Raw genomic sequence first — 17,074 nt, 5'->3', positions numbered from 1 at the left:
AATGTACCAAGTAGTTATATAGGAATGTTTTTTGTTTTCTTTTTAACAGTATTTTCATCTTGATTTTCATTCTACTTTTCTAGGTGTTCTAATTGTTTAATTAATCCATTATTTACTAATTAGTGGGTCTGACTCTAAAGTAGTTGTAGCCTTTGATTATTTAGTGTTGTTTGCCTGGGTGTCTGATCTGCTTGTTTTAAATTGTCATTATTAAGATACAACAAATGGGGAAAAACTGCACAGAGAAAGGGCAAAGTATAATGAAATCAACAAAAGAGAGTTAAGCATTTAAATCTATAGCAAAAGCACAAATATTTATAAATGTCTTATAAATGTAAAAATCATGCTGCTGTGCTTTTCTCAATGTCGAATAAAAGAAAAAAAAACCCAGCTAATTAAATGAAATCAGTGTTATCAGGTGTTGTCACTGATTAAGAATCCGGTTAGAACAAAAACCTGCAGCCACAGGGGGTCCCCAGGACCGAGTTTGGGTAACACTGGTCTATATTATTATTTTTTAAAATCTTCCTGCAGTTTCAGTACATGAAATTGAGAGGACGGTCCATTATGTGAGCCTATATAATTAATAATAAACACACTACTCAGAAAGCTGTTTAACATATACTTGCTTTTTTTTTACCCATTGTTTGTCAGATTGCTTCATTTTTATAAGAATAATATTGTTACTAAAGTAACCCTAATTTTTGTGTTGCTCTGAGAGAGAAAGAGAGACTCCTCGAATGGTGCTGCCAACATTATTGTGCCACAAAAGTCCATGAAATAAACAGAACTGGCAACTTGACAAGAGTATCTTTGAGACCTGCAGAGCCGGCATGTGGAGCCCTCAAACCCAAAAGTGATTTTGCTTTGTTTGTCTAAAGACTGCTTCGGAAAAAAAGAGACAAATCCAGGCCCCTAATTGAATTTACCAATGGATATGTTTTTTGATAAACAATTTCCTATTATGGTTTTTGTTTTTCTGAAATATAAGGATGCACATTTTTTTCTGATTTAGCTTCAGAGAATTTTATAATTTAGTAATTAAAATCTTTGATAGGCTTTAGAAATTGCAGTTAATTGGATTTAATAGGAAGATGAATTTCAATTTTATTTGATTACCAAGACCCCTGGCATTGGTATTTATGGAAAAAAACTCTAGAAAAATATGCTGTGTGGGCTTTGCTGGCATAATAAAATTAGCAGTAATCTGATTTCTCCATCATGAATTTCACTCTAATTTCACTATAATTTTCCATTAGATAGCTGGTTTACAAATATTTGCTCATCTGCAATGGGAAAAGGGTATCTGTCTAAAATGATTATTGGTAGATTATTCAAAAATGCACTCTTTTTCTTTTCTTTTTAATGCTAAATGTTTTTAACCATCTGTGGATGCTTTAACAATATTCTGTGAACCAGGTAGAAACATGACGTCAGTCAGGATTCACAGGAACGGGCCATTGCGCAAAAAGTGACATCACTTGGGTTCCTTTTGAAAGAAGCTTATGGTACCCGATGCTAATAATGCTTATAATAATACTTTTAATTGGAGTCTCCATCCTCAAATGTCTGGGACTTCACTGCTTCTTTATGGGTCACCTGTTTGCATCTTCATGCAGAGTGGCTCAATATAAAGTGGAATTTAGGAAGCTTGCCTTAATACCTCATAGAAAATATATTTTTATATGTACTGTAGGAGTCATTTTGTTCTCTTCGTTAATTTTTTCTAATTCTTTTTAGGTCATTTAAAAATAAACAGAAAAGGTGACAATAAATAATAATTTTGTAATTCCTAAGGCCTGAAGCCTGAGCATAATTTGATCTAAATAATAAAGTGACTAGTCTTCTGTGAAAATGTCAATTTATTTAAAGCAAGAAAGCAAAATCATAAACAGCTAATAAAGAATGTTGAATTACTTATTTATGGGTTTAAAAGGTACATAATTATTTGCTAAAAATGTCTGAATAACATTAACTACAAGTTATGGTTAATTTCCAGTGTGAAAGTGTAGAGGTAGGTTAAGCACTGCAATTAGTTCATTCGTTTAAGTTAAAAAGAAATAAAAGAATTCTTTAACTAAGAAGATTGTTTTAGCCAGGTACTGTATGTTTGTCATAAAACTATCAATATATTCATATGAATTATTTTTTTCTTGTGTTGTATGGTATTGTTGTGGTGTTTAAAATAATAGAACCTATGTGCAATAAGTCTGAACTTTGTTTTGTGAATCAGGAAACATTAAGTCTTTACCTTGTCTAAATTTCTTTGTTAGGTGTTTTCACGCAATTTAAGAGCTTTTTCAATTATGAGGTAATAAAGTACTTTTAAAAAAAAAAAAAAAGTAAAATGCACGGCATTCCAGAAGTCAAAATGAAAAGAATGAAAAGCAAGGCAGAGGCAGGATTTCCTTTATCGCGTATCGCTCTTTATTACTTTATCTCCTCGCCCCTGTCATTGGTTTCATCCAACCCAAACCAACAATCCTCCTCCACCCCCATCCAAAAGACTATCATTGCAGACAGCATGAGAGTTCACACTCATTCGTAACTCTTAGCAAAGGTCAGGTTTTTTCACTCGACAGGTCCGCAAGCCCACTGCACAAAAGCCACAGAATTCACATCTTTCAACTCGACCCTGCTCTTTGTCCCAGTAAAATAGGCCGTTTGAGAGGAGCATTCTGTCCAACCAGCACACCCCTGTGTGCGCTGCAAGGGGTTGCTAAAAGTCTGCCTTATCTTTCCCTTGACTGAGCCTCCCCCTCTTGGGAGGTCAGGCTTCCACTCTGCTGGTGTCTAAGCTGGCACCTCGCAATCTGCTTTTTAACATTTAAATGATGTGTAAGAGAAAATAAAAGTAGCAACAATGTATTATTCTTCCTTCTATGAAAAAAAAAATCAAATATTTACACTGGTGCACATTTATATATGAGGAAAGGTCAATCAATAAAGGAGATGAGAGGTATATCTTAAACACTACTCATATGTGTGAAGAAGCACAGGAATAAGAGAGTCTACTGATGATACGTTTATGTAGCGTATACTCTATGCACTTTGGCTCTCCTTCCTTGGCAAAGTGTTACCTGGTGGGGAAGAATGTCATGTGACAGGAGCAGGACCCAGTAAGGTCATTAAAGAGAGCGTGTAACACCATGTAGCTGTGGTAATTTTACTTGTCATGCAAGTATGGAAGGAAGCACATCCCAAGCTGAGTGAAGTCCTATAGATGACTAGGAACAGCTGTCACTCCTCTGTCCATTCTAAGAAAGTTGGCAGAGGGCAAGCCAGACACATTACTGCAATGTTGCCTTTTTAAAAGTGAGGTCCTGAAAGAGTGGTGGGCATCCATTTGTTTCCATCTAGCTTGTTTTCTGGGAGCATGCTAAAGGAATTGGTACCTGTTGACCGTTTTAAATAAGATTACCCAGAAGCTCTCTAAGAGGCCAAGGCTTTTAAGAAGTATGGAAAACTCAGGAGCTCCCATGATTTAGAAGTGGCTTTGGACTTTTGTCACATTTTACATAGAAGCAGTAAGTGAGTGTGTGGAAGGGCTCCCAATCAAAAAGAAGGGAAACTGGGCTTCTCAGTACTTTTGAGGTGGGCATGCGAGCAAATGAAACAAGGTCTTAAATACCTGTGTAGGTGGGCCCAAACAGATAGCATGGTTTAGTTTTCTCTGTTTTATGTAGTACTCTGCCACAGTGTTTATTAGGTTAACTGCTGCTTCTTTGCCAGATTGTGTTACAGTGCATCAGTATTTACAACAGTCCCAATGATGGGTCCCCACTTCAGTCCGACATTGCTGGGAAGGGCCGTCACGGTACATGACCATGTAATAGAAAAATCAAGCTGGGAAAATAGAAGTCTGACTTAAAATCCAGATTGATTTACTTGCACACTTTGTCAGATTATTAGATTAGCAAATACTCCAAGTTCTCACCTCATATACCTTATAGTTTATATCTGTACTAAAAGGTATTGTTTTTTCACGAAAATAATTCTGTGGTATAATTTGTGTACAGTGCCTTGAAACATTTCAATCTTTATTATATATATATATATATATATATATATATATGGGGACAGCACAGTCGTGCAGTGGTAACACTGCTGCCTCACAGTTAGGAGACCCGGGTTCGCTTCCCGGGTCCTCCGTGTGGAGTTTGCATGTTCTCCCCGTGTCTGCGTGGGTTTCCTCCCACAGTCCAAAGACATGCAGGTTAGGTGCATTGGCAATCCTAAAATTGTCCCTACTGTGTGTTAGGTGTGTTCCCTGCGGTGGGCTGGCGCTCAGGTTGGGTCCTGCCTTGCGCCCTGTGCTGGCTGGGATTGGCTCCAGCAGAGCCCCGTAACCCTGTGTTAGGATATATCGGGTTGGACAATGACTGACTGACTATATATATTCAGAATTTGTGGGCTTAGATATTACATTTTAAATAATTGAAATATACTTCTATTTTATATATATATATATATATATATATGTGTGTGTGTGTGTATTTGTGTTAGCTGCAATGTGTGAAAAGTATTGAAGCATACAGAATGCTTGGGAAATCTATAGAATGTGTGACATTTTTAGGTAAAGCATGAAATGTCTTCATTACTTCAATATGCTATATACTTTCCCTAGTCATTGTATATAATACCTGGGCAATACCTAGGCATTATATAGATTGACAAATACTATTTAGGCAAAATATGAAAAGTGAGTCATGAAAAGGCCTTTATTGATAAGATGTATATGAAAATGAAAAAAGAAAAACAAAATGAAACTTAAACAAGACTTAAACAAGATCCAGCTGTGCACTATTTTGTATGAAATTATGAATTGTATTTTATTTCCCATGCGCTCAGCTGATCAACTAATATTAACTACCGATAGAGCATAGATTTTCCGCATATTTAATTCTGTTATAAAAATATTTTGCAAAATTGCATAATTATACAGCGCACCTTTGAAAATAATTATAGGAAATATTGCTCACTCGTGGATGTATTTTATGGTTTGCCAGTTTGCCTTTAAATTGTAATCGTTTTACACATTGATGTCCCATTTTCGGCATTCTACAGATTTCCTAAGCATTCTACACAATGCCAAATTTTACACATTGACAGTAACATATATATATATATATATATTTTCAGAATTTGAATTTTCAAATATTACATTTTATATAATTGTAATGGACAAAGATTTCTAGACAGCTTGGTAGCGAAGACAGTATCACTACCTTTTTTCATTTCCGTATCCCAGGTTCAGGTCACTTGCCCAGACATTGTTTGTGTGAAGTTTGCAAATCTTTCCATGTCTACGTGGGTTTTCTCCTGGTTCACCTCTAGTTTTTCCTACTACATCCCCAAAGATGTGCAGTTTTAGGTAATTTGCGACTCTAGATTGATCCCTGTGTGAGTGAATGTGGGTCTGTGAATGAGTGGGCCCTGTGGCTGTTTTTTGAATTGTGCTCAGTACTGCTGAACAGGTGCTGGCCTCCATGACCCCAAATTGGATTAAGCAGACTGAGGATGAGATGAAGAAGGAAATACATTTCTTTAATAATTTGTGCATAATGTCAAATCAAATGAAAAACATCATAAACTTTTTTTATCACTAGATTTCAGAAATGTTAATTCCCTTTGTAAATGGAAGCCTAAATTTGCTCAAATACTTAGATGTCACATAAATTGTTGATGGACTCCACCTTCCACCTGTGTGAAAAGCTACTGAATAAACTGTTTTAAATGAAGTTGTGAGACTAATAACACTCACTCTTCATAAGGTCAAGAAAATATAAGCGAGTCAGAGATATGATTATAAAAGAAGCACAAAGGGTACAAAGCCAATTGAAAGTCACTGAACATCACTCAGAGCTCTGGACAGTCCATTCTACAAAGTGAACCACATTGCCTAGACCTGGTTGTTCTACTAAACTTAGATGAAGGACAACAATGGCACTTCTTGACCAGTAATGACTATGAATTGATTACAGATACCAGTGGCAATGATTAGGTTGTTAATATTTTAGGAACTTTTTAGTCTGAATGCAAACTTGTATATGTGGCACAAACAAAGAGCTTGATGTAAGTCATATTGTGCCATCCTCTGACTTAAGATTTCAAGGTGATAAAGTAGCCAGATATTATAATCTTGCTTTCTGGGAGCAACAGGCACTGGGACTGATGGAAACTGGGGCACAAAGTAAGTTGTATCCTAATGCACATTATGGAGAGCAGGAAGCCTGGTATATATCAAGATTGCCTTTAACTGCCGAATTAATCTCAGGGGTGCAGACACACATGGTGATAATAGTAAGTGGTCATGGGACAGAGGACATTCCTAACACCCCTGAAGATATAAAGTTTCCCTTTAGGTAATACCTTGTTCGTGTTCATACACTGTTGTGGAGTTCACTCATTTTCAAGGAGTCAAGAGATGAATTCGGGCAAAGGTTTGGCTGCTTGAGAGTTAGTGGAGTTAGTGGAGCAGGAGAGAAGGAAGGATTAGAAATAGAATGGGATGTCAATGGGAGTAATGCCATCCTGTGACAATACTACTCCTGCTACTACTAGTACTATGACAGCTAATTCAGAATAGTATTATCTGCCAGTATTAAGGAACACAACGGTAGTTTTTTCATCCATCTCTCCATTATCTAACCTATCCTTTCATGTATCCAGTCTCAATTCTGTGCAATCCCAATCAGACTCCTGCATGACCAAAACCTCTCTCAGAATCATTGGACCCAACCTTGATGGTTCATGAGTCCATTGTAGAGCACATTCAATCACACAGCCACACTTACTCACAGAGTAATGTTAATAGTTACCAGTTTATGCAGCATGAGTGAATGTCTTCGGGATAAGAGAAGAAACCTGGAGTACCAGTGCTGAAACAATATTAATGTATGAAAAATACCTGAATATAGATATAATTAAAAATAACAGAGGCATACTGACTAGTAATGTTTCTGTCAAAATAAGTACTTACCGAGAGTGCATGGTGTTGAAAAGTGAACATGAAAGAATAGATAGATAGATAGATAGATAGATAGATATGAAAGGCACTATATAACAGATAGATAGATAGATATGAAAGGCACTATATAAAAAATAGATAGATAGATATGAAAGGCACTATATAAAAAATAGATAGATAGATAGATATGAAAGGCACTATATAACAAATAGATAGATAGATAGATAGATAGATATGAAAGGCACTATATAAAAATAGATAGATAGATAGATAGATAGATATGAAAGGCACTATATAACAAATAGATAGATAGATAGATATGAAAGGCACTATATAACAAATAGATAGATAGATAGATAGATATGAAAGGCACTATATAACAAATAGATAGATAGATAGATATGAAAGGCACTATGTAACAAATAGATAGATAGATAGATAGATAGATAGATAGTGTACAAATATACTTGCATGAAAGACATTAAACAGAGAAACCAGAACATATTTATACTCAGTTTTTCATTAAGATGCTTCTACCACAATACTGGACAGTATGTACTGTATCTTTTAACCAACTGCTTACCACTTGCCATGACAACAGTACATTTTAAACTTTACAGGTATTATGTAGTTTTGACATGTTGTTGACAGCAAACATCAATTGTATTAAAATATACATTGTTATTATTACCCTGGCAGGCCCAATGTTCGCTATTTATGAAAGAAAAAACACCTAGAAGAAACTGGTAGGCAAATAAGCTCTTTGACTTATAAAGTATTCATTGTCACCTGGTAACGGCTTGTAGTTTATCATTTCACCTAAAATTACAATGGAAAGTGATACCTTATCAGAGAGCGGGAGAGAGGGAGGGAGATGTGGCCTAGAGGGTGTGACCCACAGCAACAGGAATGCATGTTTTTTAACAATTAACTGCTGCGGGATCACATTACAAAGGAGTCAGGAGATTTTTGCAAGGCTTTTAATTAGCATTTTCTTTTTTCCTTCTTCATTTTTATGCTGTTATTGCTGTTTTGTGTGTCAAACAGGTCTAAATATTTAAAAGAAAAGATAGTTAATTTCTTATATAACATTGTTTAAAAAAATAGACAGTCTAAGGCGCTCTGCCTTTTTGTCTTTGTTATCCTTCCTCTTTTCATTTTCTGTTTTCCTGACACATTAACAAAAAAGGGGAAGGTCCAGCTTTATTTTATAATCTGAAAGCTACAAAAGTGGGTCATGAATCATTATTTTACAATGAAATAAGGGTAATGGCTTAAACATATTTAAATCTTGTTCAGATATAACCTAAAACATGAAAAAGATATTTTTGATCCTCATAAGACTTTACAGGTAACCTCATACAACTAGTCCTTTATTTAGTTACAATGCCCTCTTATACAAATTTAAGTTTGTGAATAACTGCAGCTTAAACCAGCATCACTAAGCACAATGCAGAAAGCAACTCAGGGTACCAGCCTATCACCGGTCACACTAGCACACTATTACCCACCCACCCACATTCATTCATATCAGGGCAGTCTACTGTCGTCAGCTAATCTAACAGAGACATTTTTGAGATATTGGTGGATAAACACTTATGCGGAGAAAACCCAAACACAAAGTCGACCCAGACAGAAAAAGGACACTGGACTTAAACCCAATTAAACCCAATCCCTATACATCTCATATATATATCATAAAAATATATCATAATAATAATGAATTACATTTATATAGTGCTTTTCTAACCTATGCAACACGCCTTAAACAGTCAGTGGTAAACCACTTCAACCATTACCTGTGTGTAGCATTCACCTGGATGATGCAATGGCAGCCATTTTTGTGCCAGTACACTCGCCACCAATTAGATATTAGATGGTGAAGGAGTGGCAGAGATAGTTAGCCAATAAGGGACAGGGGATAATTAGGAGGCTGGAATAACCAGACCATGGTGGGCAATTTAGCAAGGACATCTGGAAACGCCTTACTCTTTTTCAAAGCATGCCCAGGGATTTTTTTTTTATGACCACAGCGAGTCAGGACCTCAGTTTTAAGTCTTATCTGAAGGGTGGCACCAATTTTTAGAGCACAGTGTCCCCGTCACTGCACTTTGGCATTGGGATCCCTGATGGGTTCCAGCTGATTATTTTAATCACTTGGATGTTCTTCCTACCAAAAGAACCCCTCCATTATTATTTCATATGTCAAATCAATGAATAAAATGTATGCTGCAATTTTGTGTACTTTTATTTGTGCATTTTATATGACAAGTCTGATGATTTACACAGTTGTCATGTACAAATCATGTTACCTCTTATGAGAGTAAAGAGATAATTTCCATGAATGTTAATGTGATAAAAACTTCAAGCTAAATGTGTAATTTGTGTACTTTGAAATGCTTCATAAGCTTCTCTGATAATATTTTGTGTCCTAAATGAATGTTTTTATTATTATACATTTTTACAGACTGAAATTATTACACATTTCTGTTAAATGTATAGCAGTTTGTGATTTGGTGGTTAAGTCTGTGTAGACAAAAGGAAAATAAAAACATGTTTGCTAAGTCTTTGCAGTGTATTAGAATTACAAGTTGAAATTCAAATATTTTAATTATTTTAATAAAGGTATCAATAGTAAAAGTAATAATACTACCAATATTACAACATTTATTATTTTTAAAATATTTCCAGTGGTACTTTCTGTTGCAGTTTTTTATTGATACTGTTGTTCTATATGAAGAAGTTTCTGATTAATTAAAATCACAAGGTCTCCAATGTAAATTCTTCTACTGATATGCGGTGTCACTGTACACAAATCACGTTACTTGTGTGCAGTAAAAATAGAAGACAAATCTTCAACTGTTTGTATTTTGTTGTGCTGTCAGTTCAAAGTGCATCAAAAAATGACCATAAATTGCCTTGTGATTTTATGAAAATGAGATGTCTATTACTTTTAGAATAAATGTTATTATTAGAGTTAGGTGCAGTGCTGGGGGACTAGGTGGTGCGGTCTAGTATAAATGAAACGTACAAACTCATTGTCTATTTGACCCTGTTTCAATTATTCAGCCTGCCGTTGAAACAGAATTGTGTAGTTGTGAATTTTAAGTCGCTTTGGGTAAAAGTACCACATTGACAAAATTTTAAAAATGGCATTAATGCTATTGATTTGGGATATAGTAGGAACATCACTGTTTTACATGCAATTTGTTCTTTTTAAATATTATCTTAGAAGCTTTGTTCATTTTAATGTGGCCTTTAGCATTCTATATCATAGTGAGGAATTTGATCATACTTGTGTTCAGCAATCATATTATAAAAGAAAGCATTTTCTATAGGATGTCTATTGTGCTTTTTTGATTTTCACTTACTTTTTAACCGAGTTTTTGTTTAATTTAATTAAGTATAATGATCATAATTCTCGATTAAAATTGTTAGTAGTTTCATACAAAAACATTATTAGCTTGTTAATGTGTTATTTCTTCCTCATTTAGCCTTCCTATTATTTTATGCTAGGCAATAGTCAACATTATCTCCGTTACTTTTGACAAAAGTGCGTACTTCAGAGTTTGTATTAATTTCTAAACGAATACAGTTAAAGCTATATGTCTGCACCACTTGTTTTGCTGTTATTAACACCTCTGCTTCTTAATAATCAAAGTGTTTACGTAAATTGAACATTATGGGTATCATTTTTCATGCCTTATTAATGGCTCTCTTTTCCGAGTCACAGATGTAAATTTTGATCCCAGTACCCGAAGTTATTTACTTGATAGCATTACTGTTTCTTTAGTCATTGCCTAATAGAAGCTTCTTAACTAGACAGTAGTTATCTTCCTGTTTTAGCACAGTAAACGCCGTCCGCTCTCGTTCTGCCCCCTTTCTGTCACTTCAGAAGCGCTGAGATGCTCCTCCTATTAGAGTTGAAAGGCGAGTCCACTGCTCATCTGAGAAGACCAGCCCACTGTGGGAAAAAAGGCCTGTAAGGTTTTCGCAGCTCTGTAACATCCTTGCAGCTCATTCACATACAGCCGCAGCAGAAGCTGCCTGCCGCGCACCGGAGAGCGTGAATGTCAGCGTGTGAGCGCGCCGACTCGCGCGCGTCTCTCTCTTTCTGCGTGTGCGTGTGCGCGTCTCTCTGTTTTACCTGCCTTCCTCGCCACCATCGTGGGGCGGAGTAAACCTTGAGTTGCCAATCACGTTCATTCATGGCAGCCAGCATTTCTCTTTCCTGCAAACTATTGACAGACTGCATGTCAAAGAGTTTTGCCCATTATTGAAGGAAGTTTTGTGTGTGTGTGTGTGTTGTGTGCGTGTGCGTGCGTGTTTTTAATTTCTGCTTGCTTGAAACCAAGAGGGTTGACTAATATTATGAAAGTTACATGCCTGAGTGGATTTAACTTTGAATTCTCTGAATATGGTAAGTCGCATTTTTTAAAACTTTGCTTACAGAAAACGAAATTGTTCTTGTGACACTTTATTGTAACCAAGAACTGTGTTCATTGTCATTACTTCACTAACGTACCGATCTATAGAAAACTTTGTGAGCGCTTATATTACATTTCATATGCAGAGAACAGATGGTTTCAAAAATACATCAGGAGAAATAATAAGGTGTATCTGGTGATGGATAGAGAGTTTCAGCTAAGTCTGTATTAAAGCGCTAACATATATATTTGACAGAAGCCTTCTATATGTGGTTACAGTCGGTATGTTATTTATACGGTAGCGACTACACATTTCTTTCTGACATGCATGGTGATGTCTTTATCTATTAAATAAACATATAATATCCATTTATTTACAATCACATGTTACACATTAATGTAGATGTGAATTCTAAAGCTGTATCTCAGAGTTTGTGCTTTAAGGATTATTATATTTGCTCTTACAGCGTATCCCGTGTTAACGGTTTATACTGTATAGAAATATGTGTATACAAAGACCGATTAAACGGCCTTTGTATCGAGATCTTGTTTTTATTCTAGTGAATGTTTAAGTTACACGGTCCGCCTATTCAGAAGTCGGTTGTATAACATTCGTTTAAGAAAAAAAAAAAAACATTTAATACAAATAAACGCACAATTTCAAGTCAGTCTTTTTATACTTTGTCAAACGTTAGGCACCAAATGATTTTGTCAGTTTGTATGTGTTCATTTTATATTGGTTTGTCAAATTGCAGTTGTAGTAGGTATGTACACATCCTTTGTGTACTTTATTATATAATAAATATGTATGTATGTATGTATGTATTTATATAATGTTTGTATGTATATATATATATATATTTATATATACATACACACACACACACACACAAAAGTAATTCTGTTATTCTTAAATCCACACATACATAGTATGTACATAATACTTAGAGGTAGAAAACACATATTTGAGATGAAATTTATAATGATTTTTCTTGACGTGGGCTTTGTAAATGCATCAGTGTGTATGTGTCCTCAGAAATGACAAAACAAAGTTAATTGAATGAAGTTTTGCCGTTTTTGTCTAAGAAGTATTCTTAATGTGTTGGAGGACATGGTTTCATGGGTGTGATATACTTGGTAGGGGTGGCTTTTAACTGCTTATTGCTAAAGTCAAACAGCCTCAGGAGTTTGTTGCTAAGAGGTATGGCACAAACAAAATGTCCACAAGCAATGTATTAACAGTTATTGTTTGATTGTCTGTGTGAAATAAATGAAAGCAAATCTTTGTCGGATGTGTTTTTGTGGCACCTGTGTGTATATATAATATATATGTATATTTATATATATATATATATTTTTTTTTTTTGTATAATTCTCTAGTGTAGCAATAGTAACATCAAAGAGGATTAGAAGATATTCCGAGTTTAGTCACATACTGTAGATACTGACAGCCAGTCAAGCTTTGTCACTTTGTTAACTTTATTTTGGTAGAATATTTATATGTATTCATTTCTTTCCATTTTAGCAATACTCCTGGCAGTCAGAAAAAAGTTCATATTAAGAGACCAAATCTGTTGCATTTAGTAGTTTTTTATTTTTTTTTTTTAATTTAGGGTGTTTTATGCTGGCTGGAGTCCCAATAATGGGTGTAACTTTTTGATATTTTTCTGTGTGCTGTATGCTTGGCATCTACTTTGCCGAAATTATTTTTTTTCAGACTTTGAAAACTGTTGGTGCCATCTATGACATTTTGTTTTTTACGATTTTTTTTTTTGTATTATTATTATAACATCATTATCTCCCAACCTTGGATGCCCTAAAGGGAAAGTGACTTTGTAATTTTGATCAAATATTGCGAGTGCTGCTCTGTTTTTCTTCTTCCACCTCAGGGACGCTGTAAATTGGTATCTGTTCACCTGGCTCCCAGTTTCCGAGAGTGTGTTTGTTTTCTTCTTTTTTTTTTTTTCCAATCTTCACCCTTAATGTCTCTCTGAATTCTGTATTCCACAGCTTATATTTTGCATACGTGCAGAAAATCCTGTATAAAGTGTATTAAACTATTTTTTGATATAATCCTAATTGATCATGATTTTTTTTTTTTTGATTTAAAATGCAGTTTTTGATATAACATCACGTGTTATCAAAATGAAGCTTCTGGACATTTAAAATTTCTTACTGAAGAATCATTTTTTTTTAAATTCTGTAGTAAGCCACAGGTAGAAATTTGAACTTTTTATTGTAGAGTTTAACTTTGTAAAAAGGACTTGCATATCACATCCTAAAATAACTCTGAAACAAACTTAAAAATACTATGTATTTTTTTGCTCAATTATGTCCTCTAAATTTTGTGTCCTTTGCTAACTTTGAATTTTATCTCTTATGCCAATGTTTCTCATACTGTAGTCTTTTCTTCATTTTTATATATCATTGTTGATGGAGCCTTTTTATGACTCATAATAAACTGGGACTGCATTCTCTTATCAAGATTTGTCTGATTAAAACATGGTGGCTTTACCTTCACAGAGCCCTTGGAAAATGGATGAAGTACAGATTAAATGGAGAGGAAAGACAATCCAAAGTCTGTAGCCCTCAATAACCTTAACCACAATTTAGTAATAACTGAATCAATTTGATGTCTTAAGCAATAAAAAATGCTGTTGCCGTCCTAATTCTGCAGCTTCTAAGATGACAGTAAATTTACATTTTTTAATTAAACTAGCTGGAATTTTTATGAGGGGGCTGGGTTATGCTAATGGGAATGTTGTGTACTCTAGATTAAGAGAGTTACGAAATAAATTTAGTATGAGCCATTAAATGAAAAGAGAAAAAAGGGCCCTGTGTCTTTAACCCCTTTAATGCTGATTTCTCTAGGGACCACCGCTCAGTTGTTGTTCACGTTCTTGTCCAGAATGACTGATATTTTTTCCTTACTGCAGTGTTAGGTAACGTGGCTTAAGCCAGAGCATATAAATTAAGTCTTTCGGTGTACCTCTTGCTACCTTCCTGTTGACTGTTTATTGGAAAGAGGTCCAGATGAAGCTGTGTCATGGGATTTCACTTTATTTTTGAGGGGCTGAGAGTTGTATTGAGATTACAGTGCCGTGTAAGTCTTCAAGTTCAAATGTAAAAACATCATTTTTCAGGCATACTGAGTGCGGTCATTATTGTTTCATTGATTTTTTTTTTTTTTTATGATTTGAACTGTCTTTCCAAGTGAACTGCATTACCTCGGAATTGCGTTGCACATTTACACGTTGTTGCTTGGGTGTCTTTGACAGTGATGATGGGTTTACGACGACATGGTTAAATTTGTATGATGACCTTGCCTTTCAGTAAGGAGCTCGACGTTACCTGAGTGGCTTCTTTATTTCTGTGGAAGAGAGTGGGTAGATATGGATGGAAAAGGCACAGATCTTATGAAATGTCATGGCGACAAGGCTTTCAAGCTGAAAACTACCTACACAGTATCACCAAGTCAACAGAACACAGCAACAAAATCAAACTAGGCAGCACTTGAAACTAGGGAATGATGCAAACACGGCCAGGATCAAATTTTAATTTAACCCATTTGCACAAAAGATGTGGTGTTTACTCTCCAGAGCTCACGTGCAGTGCGAACCTGAGCAATAGATTTCCGTGTTGCCTTTTCATAACTTTTTCATAATACAACTTTACAGCATGGGAACCTATTCAGTTACTGGCTTTAAGCTACATTTCAACATTTTTGAATTCTTTCAATTCAAGGAATGGCACTTAGGTTTTGGTTGTTTAGCATATTTCTATAGTCTTTGTGTAAGTCATTTGGGGACATTTTTTTTTTTCAGTCTTTGAACAATACACACATCATTCAACCCCATAAAAGGGCCCGCTTTTGCTGTCTCGTGGCTCCTCCAGCCGTGCATAATAACACAAATATCAGTATGTCAAGTCAAACAGAAATACAACCATCATGCAATTAAAAAAAAAGCAAAAAACACTTGCTTACTTAATGAGATCATTTAGTCCGCTTTTTATTACTTTTTACCAGTCAGGGTCAGTGGATGAGTGTAACACATATGTGAGGTGCAGAGTGTACTTGTTTCTGGTGATTTGTTTTAAAATGTAAAATCCAAATTTATTCATAGCTGGAAGCAGCAAAAACACAACGAGTGCTTATTTCACTGAGCTGTGGGATAGAAAGGACAACAACTTCACTGACCACGACTGTTTGAACCCGCTGCCTGTATCATCAAAGTTTGAAATTCTGATGCACCTCATTCATTTTCACTGCTGACACAAGTTCCTTAATAATTTTATTTCTAAGTAAAATGATTTGGAACACATAACACTGTTTGGTTGGGTTTTTTTTTTTTGGAATATTAGTGACCAAGGAAAAATTGTGTTACCGAAGAAGGTGCCAAAGCAAGCTAGAAATGAAAGCATGTGGTGAGCATACTAGACGGTGCTGCAGCAGAAAGGGGCTTCAGTAGACGGTGTGAGGGGTTTTTTTTTTGTTTGTTTGTTTTTTTGCCCTTTTTGAACTGAGTTGCTGCTTCACCAAGCAGGTAAACGGCACGACTGGCCTGTAATATGGATACAGATCTCTTACCACACTAACCTGGAAAGGAGAGTCATGTCTCTGTTTCCTGGATGCTGGTCCAGTAGCACTACTTGGTATTTTGTCTTGCTGTTAGGCGGTGTGAGGATTAGGGCAAGCTGCAATAACCAGAGGATTTCTATAAAGCGTACCACAATACATTAGAAAGAGAACACAAACAATCGAAGAAAAAAGTACAGTATAACGTAGGCAAAAGGAAAAAACAACGCTGCTTTTCTGAGCCCAGTGTCCCACCCATCCACCTACATCTCAAGTACGGCAGATGCGTTCACTTTTTTATTACTCATTTCTTTTTTTTTTCCAGTCTCTCTCTCTTTTTATCTGTAGTATAGCTTTTTCTTCAAGCCAATGAGTTCTTACTCCCAGTCACCTTCAAACATTAGGCTCAGCAGGCCCATTACAACGTGGACGCTTTGAACCTCCTCCCATTGTCTCCTAGGCTTAATCGAGAAACTCTTGAAGGGTTGGGGTAGGTGTTTGTGACACGGTGTCCCCTGCAGACCCTGAAACCACTGCACGTGTGAGCATTCTGTAATCTTTAAAGTGCCTTGGTTAAAATGGCAACCGGCTCGCACTGTTTCTACAAAGAGACCACACACTGCCACCTGACCAATGCACCAGTTTCTTTTTGTGGCATGCAGTGATTAAGGCTTTGGACTTCAAACCCTGAGGCTGTGAGTTCAAATCCCACCACTGACGCTGTGTGACCCTGAGCAAGTCACTTGACCTGTCTGTACTCCAGTTGGAAAAAGGAAAGAAATGTAACCTGTCATATCTCAAAGTCGCTTTGGATAAAGGTGTCAGCCAAATAAGTCCATCCATCCAGCTCTGGCCAGCCTTTATTTTAAAGAGGTGAACCCGGTGCCATTATTTGTGAGTTGAGACCCACTATCAGAAAGGGCCTTTAGATCATCTGTGACCTGATTCTCTCACTCCTGCTAGGTAACCTGCCTTGTAACATACAGAAGAACATTTCTTTTTTAGTATCAGGTCACATGTATAACTGTTTTAACCAAGTGCCCCAAGTGTCTTTCCATGGCATCCAATAATTACACACTGACATGGCTGTACTGCTACACC

The 17,074-nt window shown here is 35.9% G+C and overlaps 1 protein-coding gene across 4 annotated transcripts in view; it reads left to right on the top strand.

The window, feature by feature from the left end:
• casz1 (castor zinc finger 1) overlaps positions 1-17,074 on the top strand; it is a 600,579-nt gene that overhangs the window by 423,811 nt on the left and 159,694 nt on the right. Inside the window, exon 1 of one of the 4 annotated variants that reach the window (XM_039755609.1) lies at positions 11,210-11,390. The exons of the other annotated variants lie outside the window; for them this stretch is intronic. Within the exon in view, the coding sequence (XP_039611543.1) occupies positions 11,342-11,390 (49 nt within the window). The 5' untranslated portion in view covers positions 11,210-11,341. Of the gene's footprint in view, positions 1-11,209; positions 11,391-17,074 lie in introns of those variants that run through there. 4 annotated transcript variants of the gene reach the window in all.

Source organism: Polypterus senegalus, chromosome 6, assembly GCF_016835505.1.
Source record: "Polypterus senegalus isolate Bchr_013 chromosome 6, ASM1683550v1, whole genome shotgun sequence".
NCBI classification, from domain to species: Eukaryota; Metazoa; Chordata; class Cladistia; order Polypteriformes; family Polypteridae; genus Polypterus; species Polypterus senegalus.
This window is presented reverse-complemented; position numbering and strand designations above follow the sequence as displayed.